Raw genomic sequence first — 18,218 nt, forward strand, 5'->3', positions numbered from 1 at the left:
ATCTGGTCTTAGCTCCACAACTCAGCATTAATTATGACTTGTGCAGAAAGCATTTGAAATATCCAATGAGATGCAGAGCTCCCCGGCTCGCTCGGCGAGGGGAAGGAGCGAGCAGAAAGACAGGCAGGTAGGGTCTTGCCCACCCTCGAAGCTTCCGCCAATGTAAACAGCACCTAAGTATGGGTCACAAGTTTTAACAAAGGCATCCCCCATCGGCTCTGTAATATATTCATGGTCTAATTGCTTGTCAGATCTATTCTAGATAGCTGAAAAAAGCTGAGCAACAGTTGCTGTCTGCATGCCACACTCTGGATCCCTTCCTGATGCAGGCAGCATTAGCTGTGCCTGCTCTGGCCTTTGAGCCGCTCCCAAAGCACCAGAAACACAAACCTAATGTTTAGCACTTATCCCCACTTCAGCACACTCTGGGGATATCTCCCAGCTCTTGAACTCGCTGGAAAGTTTGACATAGCATAGGACAAGCAACAGACTTTGACCCGGTGCAGGGTTTTTTGTTTTGTTTTTTTTTTGCGTGTGTTTTGTGTTTTGGTTTGGGTTTTTGTGCTTAACAGCCACTGCTTCAGCCCTTTATGGAGAATCTGCCTGTTGACAACAAATAGCACAGCTGGATAGGATAACCAGTAGGGGAAGGAACTAAAAGCTCTTTACATGACAGCCAGCCCCCAGGACTTACTTGCAGGAAAACATTCACACACTCAGCTCCTGCACTCAGGGTGAGTGGCCAGTAGTCAGGAACAATGCCTGTCGTACTGTGACCCATACAACTATACTGTACAAAATGCACTCACATGACTGCAGATAGGCAGCAGTCTCTCCCCAGAATCTTTGCACCAATCATCTGGAGAAATTTATGCATCCCCTCTGGCACTAAAAAAAAATTAAAATTAAAATCCCTGTTTGCAGATGTTCATCTTCAGTAATTAAAATATCACGTCTGTGGCCACTCTAGAGACCACACTCATTTGAACTTCCTGGCTAATCATGTGCTTAACTACACTGTGGCTCAGGGAAGTCACTGACCCAGTGGTTGAATGCTGAGATTTCAGTCACAGATAGTGTTGTTGCACCGCTCAGGACACTTGATATCAGACTCTGTCACTACATCCTCTGATTTAATCAAATGCTCTTACTTTACATAAAGGCAACACCAGGATCAAAAGCTCTAGTTCCAGAATAGCATAATAGTATGGCAATCCTTAGGTATTCAAGGTTAACCTTAAATAGAAATGTATTTCAAAGCTAGATACTAGAGCCCCAGACAAAACACTAGACAATTCCACTGAAGGACATTTGGTAAGTGATGGAGACTCTTAAATAAAAGGTAGAAATGAGATCTTGGGTATTCTTCCCTCGTTTATTGTCTTCTCTTCCCTTGTGAAGTACACTGAGGCTGCAGGTTAGGGAAAGTCTTTCGAATGGCTGAGACACCATCAGGATTTTTGGCACTATTCCCTGGAACGATGCCTCAAAACATGTCACATCTGCTAATAACATTACAGAGCTGGGAACTCAATATTTGGAATGGGAGCTCAGGAGACAGCAAATGCAGACCTTCATTCTTCCATGCCCTTCTCCATTTCTGCTTTCCGTCTATCAAATTACAAGAACAAGGAGGCATCCAATGGAATAGAAAGTGAGTTTAACATGCATACCATTGTGACCGAAGTATAATCGACATGTGAAATTCACAGGTCCTCTGCAGCCAAGGACACAGCATGACTCAAAGCACATTTAGACATCAGCATGCCTTGTAGGAACACCCTGAGTTGTGTGAGAGATGGCAAAGACGATGTAAAATGTTTTCCAAAGAAAGAGCAAATAAGGCCCCGGTGAGAGAAAAAGGCAAGACGCACTCATGCTTGCTCACATAAACATCACAATTGAAGCAGGAAATGGCAGCTGTTTCGTTCTTGTTCCCTGTAGGTGTTCAATGCAGCTGTAGTTCACCTGTGAGAAGAACCTGACACTGTGCTGTGTGGCTACCATTCCACAGTTATCAACTTATCGCCTTATATGAAAGAATTCTCAACCCCTTTCAAAGCTTTCTGTTAAAAATCACAACTTAAACTACAAAATACAATGAGACCGTAATAAAATATATACGTGTGTGCGTGTATATATATATATATATATATATGTGTGTGTGTGTATCACAGACACAGATAAATATGTATGTATATACAATGTCCTCTATGTTTTGAACTTTTGTGTTGCACTTGGATCCTGTCAGGCTGGATGAGGCTCTGAGCAACATGACTGAGCTGTAGGTGACCCTGTTCATTGCATGAGATGGATTAGATGACCTTTAAGGATCCCTTCCAACTCCAACGATTCTATGATCCTGCCTCTACATGTCACCACAAGCCTTGAGACTTGCTGGGAAGTTCACTACAGCTTAGATAACCTGCGAAAATCCAGGCATATCTCCAGTCTGGAATCTACCTCAGGTCAAATTCAATCTTGAATATGGTTGCAACAAACAGCACTGGTGAACCTTCATGAACTCAGAAAATATTCCTCACCATCTCTGATTGTGAACAAACTTGCTGGTTTGTATAGCTCTAGCAAGTGGCTATAGGGTATGGATTATTTTTAAACACTGACTTACACATTGTGTTAGCTAGTACACAAAATATTCAAGTGGATCTGTCAGAGGGAACTCAGATGTAGGAAATTATTTTGCCTATTTGTACAGAAAGGTTGAATTATCCAAGTTAGAGCTGAAGTTCTTTAATTTTCAGTAAGCTAAGCCTTACACAGATTCACTCCTAAACCCAGGCAAACATGGGCACTTGAGCACCTCCCTGCACCTGCTGAAAGCTGGCAGTGAATCAGTTACAAGTGATCACTCACAGGATTGAAGCCAGCAGAAAAGCTTCTAGTAGTACATCCCTTGCATAATCAATTTTTGTTCTAGTTTTTTCCCCTCTCCAAACGCTCCAAGATCTATCTGTCCATGAACAAAACAACTTCCCTGCTCTGGGCTGGGGACTCAAACTTCACTGATAAAATGAAATCTTTAAAGAATAAATAGGCTTCTGCTTACTGACTGATAAACCAGTCAACCCTGGGTTGAAAGGTTAGCAAACAGCAGTGCTCATCCTGGTCTCACAACAAATTCAGCCTAACCTGTGCACAGTGTTCTCTCATCCCTTTAAAATATGTCAGGAAAGGATCTCCCTGAGCAGCACTCTAAATTACCCTGCAGTGGACTCTGCCCAGTTTATGCTCTGGAACTCTAACTGCTCACAAAGAAAAGATGATAAACAGACTTAAACATCACTTAACTGCAACATTCTCAAATCCACAGCCAAACTCCTGTTGTTTATTGGTCTCTCTCTCCCTAAACAAAGGCAAGAAGGATTTGGAGAACAAAACACCAAGAGCAACAAAAAATGCCTTTTAGCAACCAGTGATCAGGGAAAAAATGCCCCAAGAAACTTCTCCCACAACTTAAGAACATCATCTACAGAGCTTTTTATTTACTGACTCTCGCACATGCCTGCCTACATTTAACAGATCTCTTCCATAGAGCTGTGTGAAGCTGTCTGGAGAATGCATCTGACTAGTAAACTGCCCTTCCAAATGAGCTGCTGCATGTTCGTCTCCTCACTCCACGGAAGTTTTACAGGAATTCTGAGTGCTGCTAAGTACAAAATAGTTGTGCCAGTATAATTACTGCCACCAGAAAAGGACTCCAGCTGTGGGTCCATATGCAAAGATCACAGGGCCTGCAACCTCATACTGGTCTCTGGTGAAGAATGAAATGAACTGCCCAGAATTCTGACCATTCTGGAACATGGCAGGTCCAGTGATCTAGACTCACCACTCAGATTTGTAATAACAGCCCCTTTTATCCATTCAGAAAAACTAGCAAGCTTATGCCCTCAAGCCTTTCCATACTTCAAACCTGAGAGACTGATACCCTAAGAACGGTTGGTCACTGAGAAGCAGACAGGATCAACAATGACTGCATGGGCAGGTTATTCAAATCAAACTTCACCATAAATACTTTTGTTAGCCTGTAACCTACAGTTGTAAACATATATGGTATCATGTTGCTTCCTCCAACTCAATCAATGATGAAATCTATTAATTTCCACATGTTTAACTTCAGCTTCCACTATCCAACAGAAATTCTCAGTTAATATAAAACATAACTTACACCTTCACCACTCAAGCATAAGGCCGTGGTCTAAGCTCTAACCACACCTGAACTCGATCATCTGTGCTTGGGGAGGGGGTGGCATTTAGCCCCAGTTCCTAAAATAGATAAAACATTACAGTAAATCTATCAACTTCTCAGGAACAGTTCTGGCAGAGAGCAAGGGCTTAACGTTCACTTCCCTGACCTGGAAACTCAGAAGGTAGCAAGGGGAAATTGTAAGACTGATTGCCTGATGATGGGAAAAAAAAAAAGAGGAGCAACTGGAAAGGAAATGGAAATGGGGAAAGAAACAAAAGGTGCATTTATTTGTTTTCAGTTCTTAAATGGTTAAAACTACAACTTTTAAGGAGCAGAGTACCCCTTTGCTAAGCACAAATTCTCATAACATTAATCAAAGAAATAACACAGAGAAATTAAAATACTTGCCTGCAAGCTGAGAAACACCACAGGAACATGTTTGTCCCATTAATCATACGCTGGAGGACATGTAGTGAGAATCATTGGTGTTTTAAGCCTGTCAACTTTCAGACATGAAGCACGAACCTAATGCCTACACAGGAGCAACCTCTCTGAGCAACTACCAGTGCAGCAGGAGGTGCTACAGACAGCAGCCACCACAACACAACTGCACAGCCACTTTTGAGCTCTCCATGGCACTTGCTAGCTGAAGAGGACAATAGTCTGCTACTGAAAAGAAAGAAGGCACAAGCACCACCAGGTTTTATGAAAAGTAAAATTGCATTAACAATACCATATATATATATATGAAATTAACAATTACATCCAGACCTTTTTGTACAATAGCTCAGGCAGACTTACCTTCTATAGACTTGTTTAATTCTATTCGAAACCCATTTACTACTTTTTTTCCCCACATCTTGAGACAATGAGTTTCGTAATTTTATTGCGCACTGTATAAAAAACTATTTTGGTTGGTTTAAACCTTGTGACTGTGCCCTCTTCAGTCCTCCATACTCTTGTCAGAGGTAATCTTCTTTGTAAGACGAATCTTCTCCAATAGTCTCTTTAAAGGTTTTTTTTCTTTTTTTTTTTAATTTTTTTTCCTTTTTTGAGAGAGTGAGAGAGAGAGAAATATTTTACATCTTATCAGTTATGCAGCCTCTGGAGTACAAGATGCTTCCTGAGCAGAACTTGTATTAAAAGTTCTGCCCTAATTTATAGGGAAGGATTGCTTCTCTCAGCCTGCTAGCAACACGCTTCCCTAATGCAGAGGCAAGACCCTGCTAGCTTCCAGCTCTCACTGCCACAAGGGTGCATTGCTGGCTCATGCTCAATCTGTCATCCATCATCATCCCAGGTGCCTCTCTGAAAAGCTGCTTTCCAGTCAGTCAACCCAGAATGCGCTGGTGCCTGCAGTTACTTCTCCCTAGGTGCAGGACTCTGTCTAACTTCACAATGTTTTGGTTCTGCCCTTTCTCCATCCTGTTGAGGTACCTCTGAATGATGGTAAAACTGTCCAGTGCATAAATTCTTCCACCCAGGAACAATCAGTAAACTTGCTGAGGGTGCACTCTGTCCCATCTTCCAGGTCATTGATGAAGATGTTAAAGAGTACTGGTCCCAGCATCAGACCCTGGGGTGCACTTCTAATGACTTCCTTGCCCTCAGGGTGGACTTAGGGCTGCTGATCACAATCCCTCATAGACTGCAGTTCAGCCAGTTTCCAGTATACTTCACTATCCATGTATCCAGTGAATACTAATTCTTAAATGAGGATGTTACAGAAGACAGTGTTAAAATCCTTGCTGAAGTCAAAACAAACAATATTCACTGCTTTTCCCTTATCCACCCAGCTGGACATCAAAGAACGTAACCAGGTTGTTTGATCAAGCATGACTTCCCCTTCATAAATCCATGCTGACTACTCCCACTCACTCTTTTTAATCTTGATATGTTTGGAATAAATTTCTAGGTTTATTTTCTCCATTACCTTCCCAGCAACAGAGGTGAGGGTGGCCAGCCTGTAGTTACCAGGACCTCCTTGCATTATTGAAGACAGGAGTGGTACCTCCAACAATCACATATCCTTTGTAAGATTACTGCCATCAGCCAGCTCCCACAGCACTTGTGGATGCATCTCATTAGGTCCTATTGACCTGTGTACACCCATTTCCCATCATACACTGATTTTTGCTACTGAGAACTTCATTTTTACAGACTGCCCCACTAGCCTCAGGGACTGGGGACTGCTGAAGGCGAATCTCAGCAGTAAAACATGAGGTGAAGAATGCACTGAATACCTCAGCACCTTTTTCATGTCCTTTGTTACTAGGTCTCCCATCTCTTTCAGTGGTGGGCCTACAATTTCCCTGGTCTTCATTCTACTACTTATATTACTGACACATAGGCCTCCTTTCACCTTTGCTTGATTTCCTGCACATCAGTGTAGACTGTTCTTGATTTTGAAGGAGAAATTCCTTGAAAATCAAACAGCTCTACCCATGATCTCTCCAAAACTCTATCCCCTGGGACTCTTTCAAGTATATCTTGGAAAATTTAAAACAGCTGCTCCCCTGAGTCCCAGGGTTGTGACCCTACTATCTGCCTTGTTGAATGATACCCCCAGAGTGGCTCTTTTACAGATACTTGGTGTGACCTCAGGCAAGTTATTTGATTGTTTGGTACTTAAATCCTTGCTTTGCAAAAAATGAGGACAACAGCCTTATTGTACTTCAAGGTTGTGTCATGGTGATATAATACAATAAAAGCTCCAAATACATTTGATGGTCAGAAAAAAAAAAGAAAGTAACTTAATCAGATCTCAGAGAAAGATCTTAGATCCTTAAAACTTTCTGTTGCAAGCAGTTCAGACACCAGAACCTGCTCCAAACTTCAACTCTGCATCTTAACATCTAAATCCACAAGTGTAACTTCTTGTAATACATCTGCCTGGGGTAAACCTAACCAGCATCACCTCACAGATGATTCATGCATCCTCCAGTCCTAAGCAGATAATTGAACTCATAACCCATACAATTTTTCTCCTTCTCTCCCCTTGGTTGGGCCCACCTCCTACTATGAGACAACACTGAAGAGCAAACACTGATAAGCTGAACCTGGCGCCAGCTGTCTCTGTGCAAAGATAACAGCACATAGGCACAACAAACACCCAGTGCCACTCCCCACACACCTGTGGGAGACTAAGCAAGAGAAGCCCACCCTGCAACCAAGAGAGGGGGCTCCTTGAGGCCCAGGAAGGAATCCTCTGATCTGTCACTCGGGGAGTCCTCTAACAGAGATGGAGCAGAAATTTGTTCTCAGTCTTCACACTGGGCAGACAGAAGAGGACACCCCTTTGCTCTTTATTTCGGTGATATCTTAGCATCTTAAATCCACAAACACAATTCTATGGTCATGATGGTGTTATTGGAAAATCCCCATCTTACAGGTAGAAAAATTAAACTCCAAACTCACAAGACTTAGCATAATAACAGAATTCCTATAGAGTCTGGAATCCTAATAATAAAGTTAGATCCTTCAAAACAGTACCTTTTCTTTCATGCAGATTTCGTCTGAAAGACATTTACTTAACGTAAAAATAGGACACCACTTCAGGCCTATGTAGGACTACCCTGACACTACTAATAATGACACTGAGCTGGGTATTAAATTAAACCTTGGAGATTCCTCCTCTGGTTTTCAGCTCTCCTGAAGTATAAGATGTTGTTTGCATAAGGTCCTAATTGCCAGCATGATCTTTCTCTGCGCTGTTCTGCTGGCAGAAGAAAGAATTCACATACCAAGCTTTATCCATATGGAAAAACGAACTGGAATTAATGACAGCAGAGCAGCTTCCTCGGTGGACATTTCTTCAGAGCCCATTGGTTAAAAAGTTGTTATTCCTCAGAAATATTCCTTCTCATATGAGAAGGAAGTTCCTTCAGAATTATTATGCTTTCACAGGTAAAGCTCTCCTTGTTTGCCTAAGGGAAGCGCATTCCCTCCAACTGTTTTACTCCCCCTTCCATCACAAGGAACTGATGAAAGCTTGGGATAAAGAGGAGGAGGAGGAATTAGGATAAAGTAATCGAGAAAGAAAGGGGCTGGGACATGCATTTCTGGCAGAGAAGCAAGGAATTGCTCGTGGCAAGAAATAGCAAGTAAACAGAGGAAAACACACAAACACAGCACAAGATTAACACAAAAAAATTCTGTCCCCACACAGTGCTGGTCATGTGCTGGGCTGTAACTGCTACACACACCTCATGGCTCTCAGCCCAGGACACTGAAAAACAGCTTTTGTACCAGCTGGCCCAAATTCAGCTTGAGACACATTATGTTTCAAATCTTACACAGGACAAAAATGAAGAAGGCATGAAAAGTAAGAGGTGAATAGATGGCAAGGGACCTCCTTAAAGTAGCAATATTTCTTCCGATTGAAGGTACAGCCCCAGTGCAGATTTACAGAGTGAGGAAATATCCCCTCTCCACCTCTCTACTCCCAGTATTTTCCATACATCCCATTTTAGAGTGTGCTGGCATGCTCACTCTCACCCAAGCCCGTGGGCAGACTATACTTCTAGCACTGTGTCACAGCTACAAATCTTTCATGATAAAAAGCAGCCAGAGAACAACAGGACTGTAAGGCACAGAGAATGTTCTAGATAAACTCTAAGTTGCACTCTCTGTTAGAGTGCGCTCAGAAATTCATTTCTATCAAGGCTTTATAACAAACGTTCCTGAAGACAAACTCAAAACGTACAGCTTACTCTCAAATCTCAACTCTGGATGAGATGGACTGGACTCAAGAATTCAGGAGCCTGAAACTTAGGGAAATGGTTCAAAATTATTTTCTCAAAAAACAGAACAACTTTTCTTCAAAAGAGTTGGGAACTCTAGGATTTTATTTTAAGACCACATTTCAAGTGTTTTTGAAAGCCCTTTGGCTTTTAAGCCTGAATGTATATCCTATTAATGACTTCGGATCCTCAGCAGCTTAGGAAAGTTTTATAATTAAAGAAAAAAAATTTTGCTGCTCACCTTTAAGCATAGTTCATGTGTCCACCTCAACACATAAGATACCTTCAACCTTTCTGATTTATATGTTTCTTCATCAGCAAAGATTAAAGTGTGGCTAAGCCTCTCATTTTATCTTGGCATGATTCATTTTTACACCATATCAGCCTTCTCCAGAGCTAGATATTTACATACTAATAATGAAGCCTGCATTATAATTCCTAACTCCCATTTCTTTAGCATCATATATTAAAAAGTGTCGATAGATAAGACTTGGCTCTCAAATTAGCAGTGGTAGCAAAGCAGATTTCAAATTATTCAGTTAAAACAGAGACAGCTATGTTTACAGTTCTCCCACAATTGAGGTAGGCTGGGATTTCACTCACAGAGAAGTTGTCCTGCTCGGATTCTGAGGGAGGAGGGATAGTTTTGATGATTTAGAAACAATGACTTGAATATTTTAACTATTTCCTAGTTACTGGCATTCTTAAAAATATTTTGTGAAGAGAGACTGAGGATGCAGTTTCACAGTTTGTTTAAGCTGGTTGAAGTGTGGGCTGTAGCCAGAATGAACAAGCATGCTCTTCTCCACCCCACCACCCTCACTGTGCCAGAAGGGCTGCTTATTCCTGCCTTTATAGCTGAGCAAAGGAGACAATTCACCTCAAAACTAATTCACTCCCACTTTTTTTTTCTCCCAGGTCATTTTCCCCCTGCACGATGTAACTACTAGTATCTGCAAAACAAAAAGTGCTGGCAACACAAGGTTCCAAGGTGGGAGAAGCCCACTGCTGACAGCAGATAGCACACAGTCAGTTCAGAGGAGTAGTGAAACCATAGGATTAGAATCTACTCATGTAGCATTGACTACAGAGCATAGCAGACATAGCCAAGGTAGCTTTAGGCTGCTGAATTTGAGTAGCAAGGCAGAGAGCTAAGGCCAGACTGACCAGCCATGCTCTTGAGTGGTTTTGATCCAGAGATAAAGGGAAAAAACTCAATACACAATTTCAGTATTTTCTAACTATGCTTCACTTCTACAGTGCAGCTTAAGCTCTCTTCCACATCAGCAGTGGTCTTAATGCTGGCATCAAAAGCATCTGTTTCAAATCTGCAGCATCTGAAAACAAACAGCAGCTGCTGTATTTTCCCCATGTTGCCCACTCCCACACTCATGATTCCATCATTCTATGCTTTTGATATTTCATAGAGTAAGAGTATGTAAAAATATCTGCTCCAATTCAATGGGAAATAGTTTCTTCTTTACCACTGAAGATAAGTTTAGAGGTCGAGAAAGAGAGCATGTTAATTAGGGCAATACTGCCTCCAGAAAGAAACCCAAATGAAAAGTAAATCCATCTGTGCTTTTATGCCTTCTCACGGTTTTGTTTCTAAAATCTCAGAATTGTAAACTATTTTACTTTAGTGCTTTATGTACGATGTTTGCTCTGTGAGTATCCCAAGAAGCTGACAAAACATGAATAGTGACCAAAAAAAAAAAAAAAAGCCAAATTTGAACAACATTTATCAGTGGTGCTGAAAACATCTTACCCTAAAGAGGGGGTCTGTTGATGAAAAGTCTACTCTTTACCATGACTAGTTGTTGCCTTTATCCTCACAGCATTTGCTTGAAATCCATAACAAAGCTGCAATATACACATACAGCTCAGATCCTGAGACTTCGGTGGAGGACCTTCGTGGATCTCCCCTAAGCTCAAAATGTAGAAGAACCTTTGCTGTGGGCCAGACTTCTGAAGGAAAGAAAATCAAACTTGCTTATGCTGCCTGGGGCACAACAGCATTTCAGGGGACCTCTCAGAAACTAGTACAAGATGCCTTCTGTATGTATAACCCTTCTACGAAGAGAGGTCTAGGAAAAAATGACATAATCACTAGAGATTTTATCTTCTCCAGACAAACTGAGTTGCTACACCAAGTTGAAGAAGAGTTATTTAAAAGAAAAAGAAAAATGTTACTACAAACACTGGATTTCTTAGTGACCTTGCTTCATCCCCTTTCAATTGCATTCTGGTTATTTTTTCCCCTAGAATCAGGAAAACTAGTAATTTGATTTCAGCAAAGCTAATTGCATTACTTTACTCTTATCTGGCACTTTTTATCTTTAAATATCTTTATCTTTAACCACTTAAAAGAAGTTGATATCACTATCTGCATGAACGCACATCAGTAGCACAGAAGCCACTTCAAAGTGTTGCTACCACCAACAGTGAACCTGGCAGAAAACATCAGTGAACCCTTGTTTCTCTACCACACTGCTAAAACACCCGCCTAATCTTCTGACTTGACAATTTGAAGACTGCAGTACAGTATTAATATTCAGAGTCTGGATTTTTTTTGTTCATTTTAAATACAGGGACTGTCAAGTATGGTACACTTTAGTGTTCTCTCAACTGACCCTTTTTAGTTGTACAGTGAAGCCAGAGGAAGCTCTGGCTTCTCAATCAGTCCCAGACCAAATAAAGAGTTTTGAGGCCCCTGGCTGTGAGGAGATTAAAGATGGGCGTCTATCCTTGAGGTGGAAACCAGAACTAACTGGACAGACTCTTTTACTCCCACAAGGATAGGAAGATCCACAGAACAGTTATCAACTTTATGAAACTTGGCTGGCAATAATGATGTTTTTGTTATTCCCATTCTTCCTGACTGTGAGTAATGCAGTATGGATGTGACCTCTGCTTCCCTTCCCTTCCATCCCCTGGCAAAAAAATCCTAACCCAATCTCCATGCTGTAAAACACTTTAGACAACCAAGAGATTATCTAGGCATCTCAGTGATTTTACAGTGTTACACATATCCTAGTATCACAAGAATATGTTTTACCTTGAGGCAAATGTTTTAATTTATGTGCATGTGAGCTATTTGCAATACCTCCACCAAAAGGAGCCCATATAACCCGTCGGATGGCTTTCACCCAATCTTCCATTTCATTCTGGGAATTAGCCATGAGCAGGAAAGCTTCATGATTGACAGGCATCTTTTCCCGGTCTCCCGCACCACCTGGAAGACAAAACGTAAACCTCCTTTAGCTTCTAGATCAGGAGAGAACAATTAATGTTTAAAACTACTCAAATTCTGGGTCAAAATGATCAAATTATGATTTTAACTGAGCAGTTTTACACACAATTTCTACTCATATGCTGCAGCACCCTCAAAGCAGGTTGATAAGAATTCAAAGCCAGAGTAAAAAATGTGCATTTCCAGAGTAAGAAGTTGAAGAGTTAAACAAAGAAAATAAACAAAGGGAGACCACAGTCTGTAGGACCCTGCAGACAGAGATCAAAATGAATTTCATATATCTGTGCTGAGGCACTGACAGATCCAAAAGAAGGGATCCTAGGACAATTCAGTGTTTGAGATACTGAAGTTGCAAGACCATCTACTTGATATAGAAAGAGACACATTCTGGTTTTGGATCCAATCCAGCAGCAATGTTTTGGAAGAGGAAGTAGGATTTGGGAATACAAATCTGACTCTCCAACTTGAAATAAGAAGCTATTTGGAGCTTTTAACTTTCGAGCTATTAACATTGGTGTGCAGTATCACAGAAAGTACTGACTGGAGCACTAGGTGTGCTCAAGTTGTTTCTCGCATCAGTTAGAGCATCCTCAAAATGCTGCAAAGGTTAAAAACACTTTTATGGTTTTGTTTTGTTTTTTTTCTGTTTAGCGGAGCACGTACCTCAGCCAGTTTAAACCTTCCCCTCACCCTTCATTTTACATCACAGAGCTGAATACAGCCAAATGAGGCCACACAAACAGTTAACAGCCTCATTGGAGCAGTCTACATATATGAAGAGGCTGCTGATCTTGTCCAGTGCAGCAGCTGCATTGCCAGCGGTATAGAGCTTCACTGTCACTATAGAAACTGCCTTTGGCTTTGCCACAGAGACATCACAGCTGCTGTACCATCACCATCTTCAGCTTATGCAGCTTCCAGTGCCTCACAGCAAGCTGGAGCCACCAGTCTGCACTGAGCAGCCAAAGCTGCCGGTCTATGGGATGCAGAGATAAGAGCAGCTCACGGTGGTTTCTGCACAACTGACTTATATGTGTGCCTTATAAATCTTAACTAATCAGGGAGAAGGGAGCAAGCTGGAAGCTGCCTGCCACATAATTGCTTTTTCTCACTAATAAGTGACTCCTAGCCTATCAACACCCATAGACTATGTGCTGACTGCAAAGCAAAAGCAGTAGTGTGAAGTGTGTTGAGAAGAATTGAGTGGCAATTCAATGAACAAAGGAAATAGAGGCAGTCTTTCAGTAAAGAACAGATGACAGGCCACTAGGAATGCAGCTTAAGAAGCATAAGTCAGGATCTTTCTTCCCCACATATACCAGATTCTAATTCTTTCCTTGCAGCATTCTCCCAGACAGTCTCCCATTTTGAATATAATGAAAGATTCATATTCACAGAATATCCTGAGTTGGAAGGGACCCATAAGGATCACGGAGTTCAACCCAAAGCTCCACACAGGACCACTTAAATTTCAAACCCTACGTTTGAAAACATTGCCCCAGTGCTGCTTGAACTCCAGCTCTTGTCTGTACTCCTCACACACCTTACCCTTCAGACCTTAACTCTCTTCATAGCCCTCCTTCATCCACTCTCCAACAGCCCTTTGTCTTTCTTAAACTGTGGCACCCAAAACTGCACCTTAGGATATACAAAGCAGAGTAGCTGCAAGAGAGGCACTGAACACCAAGCTGCAATATGGTTCCCATATCCACCCCAGATTTAAAAGCAGTATGCATCTTGGACCTGTGTTTTTCCTTTGGCCTTCTGCCAGGCCCTGATAAGTTACCATGTCCCTGCACTGCCAAGTCCAAACACTCCAAAAACATTTCTTCATTTATTCCAACTCTCCTTTCTCTACCTACAGAGCCAAAAGTCATGGGAAACCCTTCTGCAGGGTTTCCCTTCTCTCATCTCCTCCAGAACTTCTTTTAATTCCAGTTGAGAGACACAATTTCAGTGATCTCAGTGCTGTGGTGAAATGAGATGGGTGACTGAGCAGCAGACCTGAAAGGACTCCACTCACCCCATAACGGACACCTCTTCACTTTATTTCACTCCCGAAGTAACACTATCCACTTTCACCTCAGTCAGACACACAACATTCTGGACGACTTCCAGCTCTCCCCTTAGTTTCTTTCTTAGCTTTAAAGCCTTATTTCTATTACCAGCAACAGCAAACGTTATAGTCAAGGCATTCATACCTGCCAATTGATTTGGATGTATCCTGGCCTTGCAAAATGGGCTGTTTAGCTCTCCTGTATTAGAATACCTGTGTACTTGTAAGTGCATGTGCTGTATAGGCCATATTGCCAGCAAACTGAGTTCGGACAAGATAAAGCAGATTTTGCCCTTAAGTTTAAAGTCTCGCCCAGCTAAACAATGAAGTACAAGAAGATAGAAGAGACTTAGTTCAGAATGAATTACAGACTGCAAATTTAGAGAGAATAGTTGAACTAATGCATTCAAAGATTGCAATACGAAGCATAACAAGCAGAGGAAGATGAAGACTCCATCTGGCAGAACTTCTGCAGAAGTGACATCACAGCATCCTCCTCCTGAATCAACGTACCACAGGGATCTGACTCCAGCTCTCTGGCCCCTAAAATGTTATATTGGACCTGCCAGCTGCCTTCTAAATCTTCTTAGGTCTTTTTCATGCAAGAATTTTGAGAAAAAAAAAATCATATTTCTATTAGAGTCTGCAAAATGTAAGAAGAGGATGGGAAATAAAATGATTCCTGTGCACGCTGCAGAACCTAGGCTCAAGACTCTGCCAAAAACAACAGATACAGCTCTCCTTTGTGGTTCGCTTTTTCCTGCTGAATTTTAAATTGGAGCAAGGTCATGATCCCATAAGCTGTCTGTGGGAGAGTCAGTAGTGACCAGTCCCAAGAGTACAAACAGATGAATACAACTCCATGCTGGGTCACTGGTGTACAAACAAAAACTTCAGAACTGTTTCTCAGAGGAAGTCTCATATGTTAGCATGAGATGAATAAGCAGTAGCAGAGCAAGCAGACCCACATATAAATAACTTTTATGACTTTTTAATCTTGTTATTTTCTGTGCATTACTGGCTCCTTTCACTACTACACTACTGAGGCAATGAGCAGAATTAGAGCTCCCTGAAGGGCAAAGTTCAGGTGCTTTTCTCTAGTTGTTGTAGTACTTGACTGATTTTGAGTTGTAGTAGTTTCAAGCATGAAAAACTACTAAATTCAAGTATTTAGATGTTCTTAAAAACAAAACAAAACACTTCCACAGTACCTTCTTTAGAAAACTTGAATGCTATCGGAAATTCATAAATGCTTTCATTTCCAAGCCCAAACACAAAAGAATGGTTTGAGAGTCAAACTGGAACAACACAACACAACTGAATAACTCAAACACTGTATGGGTTTAAAATTGGATTTAAAATTCATTTCCACTTCGTAAAGACTTCTGCCTAGAAATTTTTGGATGTGGAATTTTAATTTTGCCCATCCCAGTGACAAGAAACTTGCACTCAGACACTGCACTGAAACCTCTTTTCTGCCTCACAGGGAGCCATAGCCTGCACTGAGCAGCTGAGAGCCTCCAGCCCTGCAGCACAAAAGCCGCTGCACAAATGAAAGGGGGCTCTGGCTTCTCAGCACCAGGATGTGAGTAACAGTCTCTGCTAAAGATTTTAAACACAGATCAGGGCTTTCCATTCCTTTGAACAGAATTTCTCACTCATCTTCTTAATCAAGCCCCCCATGCAAACAAGACTGGCCCTCAGAGACCAGCTCTGCTTGGCTCAGGATTGCCAAGGGCAGGCATCCCTTGTTGTTACTTTCAGCTCTACATCAGACGAAAATAAAACTGTCTGCCAACACAGTGTGCAAGCACCTTGATGTACATGACACAAACAAGGGGCTTAAGGGTGAGCAGTCCAACAGTTTTGGCATTAACCTCCCCCAGACTGGCTGCACTTCAGATGTGTTGGGTTTCACTTGTATCCATAAAATAAACCATCAGTACTACTTGCCTCCATTGCAGGTATATAGGAACAGCTAACAACTTCATGACTAGGATGCATGATGACAGCAAGCAAATGCATACAGTAAATATGATGGTCTAGAATGATTGAGGGTCATGGTACACTACTGCTCACCACCGAAAGAGCTTCAGATCTCAGTAGACTTCAGTGCTTTTCCACCCTTGCTTCAAGGCACCTTTCTAAAGTTGCTCTGTATGCAACTGTAGGTACCTTTATCTCAAGGGAACAGAATGGCTCGAGGCTGCTAGCCGCACAGCATGAGCACTCTCTCTCTTCCAGGCTCATACAAGCTAAAGCTGGCAAACTACTCTCATACGCTATCTGCTCAAGTGGTTTGTGTAACTGAATTTTGTACAGCCTTAGAGCCATAATGCTGCTGCTGTCAGCTGTGGAGCATTCACCTCAGAGCAGCATGCCACCTCACAACCCAGGCATATCCAACTCCCAGTCTGTGAGTGGCACGTGCCCTGGCCCAGCCCACCCAACATGGTGGCAGGAATCAAAATTCAGACTTCAAATCCCTATTTACTGAAAATTCTGACTTTTATTTTTTTGGCAAGTACAAAGCTTAAGTCTACTATTATGCTATATATACCTGTCCTGTCTGTGCTCCTGCCCAGAGATCTCAGAACAGCCCTCCAGTTGCATGTCCCCCGTTATACAGCTGTTTCCAATGAGGAAACCTTGGACATGTTGAGCTATTTGTGGAGCTAAGCCTTACATCCTCTTTCTCAGAACAGAAACAGAAATTCAGCAGGAGCAGGACTGGACTTCCATGTAGTAGGTAGTCCTGCCCTGTTGTGTGTAAAAAGAGGAACATTTACATTCTCAAGCGAAGCTGCTTTCAGGTTCTGCTGAAGTTGGCAGCTTCTTGTTTTGTTCAGATCATTTCCCTCCCTCCTCCACCACAGCTGGTTTGCCTTTCCCCCATTTCTTACATAGTTCCTCCTACTGATGTGTTTGTGTATTGTCATCATATCAACTCCACTGAACATTTACACAACTAATGCTTGTGTATGTGTATATATTTATATGTTTGCAGTGCTTTGGTGTGGAGAGCAGAGTGGCATTTCCAGTAGGGTGAAACTGAGTTGGCCACGCACATGTTGCTGCAGCTCATGGGGAGGAGGCAAAAGGCAGTTCCAAGGCTGAGTTATGAAAGTGCTGGTGGCTGGGTAAGGCAAGGCTCAAAGGACATGTTTGCCCTCAATACTACAGCAAGTAACAACGAGCAGTCTTTGATTGCAGACAAGCAGCAACAAAGATCTTGACAAATGGTCAAAAACCAACCTTCAGCAGCTGAAGAGAACAATTGCAATTATTCATCTTCCCTGACCTGCTCTTCACGATTGTCCTGAAGGTGAGGATCAGATTCAGGGTTCTAAGATCCCCTCATAATGAAAGAAGCTGAAAAATGAGGCAGATGAATTCTGAGGTGAAGGGCAGCTGTACTGGGGGAAGGGGGAATCTTTCTTCGCACAGTAAGAAAAAAATAATAGCCTTGATCTTCGGATTATGAAAAGAGATGAAAGAAATATTAGTAAGTAAGCAAGAGGTCATTAAGAGTTCTTGGATTAGTCACTTGAAACTTCACTCCATTTTGTCAGCCACTGCCTTTGATTATGGCTAACCCTCTGTCCTGAGGATTCCTCTCCCTTTCCCCTGCCTTGTCCGCAGATTTTCTAGGAGCATGAAACAGCGTAACATATCTGACCTTTGGGTTAACCTGCCCTCTAAAGCGCACAGTTTGAATTTCAGTACACTCAGTGTTCTCAGTGTTGTTTCTACTCCTTTTTTTTTTCCTTCTTTTTTCTTTGTTGTTGTTTTTCCTAGATGATCCTTTAACAGAAGGAAAAACTTTCAAGGAGTAGGAAACTGCTCTTGAAATGCTCCATTTAGGTTAAGTGAGGAAAAGCTGTAAGAGAAAACTGAAAGCCAAAATGCAGAAGACAAAAATCAGGGAAAACTAAAAAGAGCTACAAGGGAATTATAGAA

At 41.9% G+C, this 18,218-nt stretch overlaps 1 protein-coding gene across 1 annotated transcript in view; it reads right to left on the bottom strand.

Moving 5' to 3' along the window:
• Positions 1-18,218, bottom strand: part of ARHGAP22 (Rho GTPase activating protein 22) — a 115,817-nt gene that overhangs the window by 23,588 nt on the left and 74,011 nt on the right. The window contains exon 3 of the mRNA XM_065746208.1: positions 12,056-12,184. Within this exon, the coding sequence (XP_065602280.1) occupies positions 12,056-12,184 (129 nt within the window). The remainder of the gene's footprint in view (positions 1-12,055; positions 12,185-18,218) is intronic.

Source organism: Cyrtonyx montezumae, unplaced genomic scaffold (assembly GCF_038088225.1).
Source record: "Cyrtonyx montezumae isolate F1298 unplaced genomic scaffold, pur_monq_1.0 scaffold_4, whole genome shotgun sequence".
In the NCBI taxonomy this organism is placed as follows: Eukaryota; Metazoa; Chordata; class Aves; order Galliformes; family Odontophoridae; genus Cyrtonyx; species Cyrtonyx montezumae.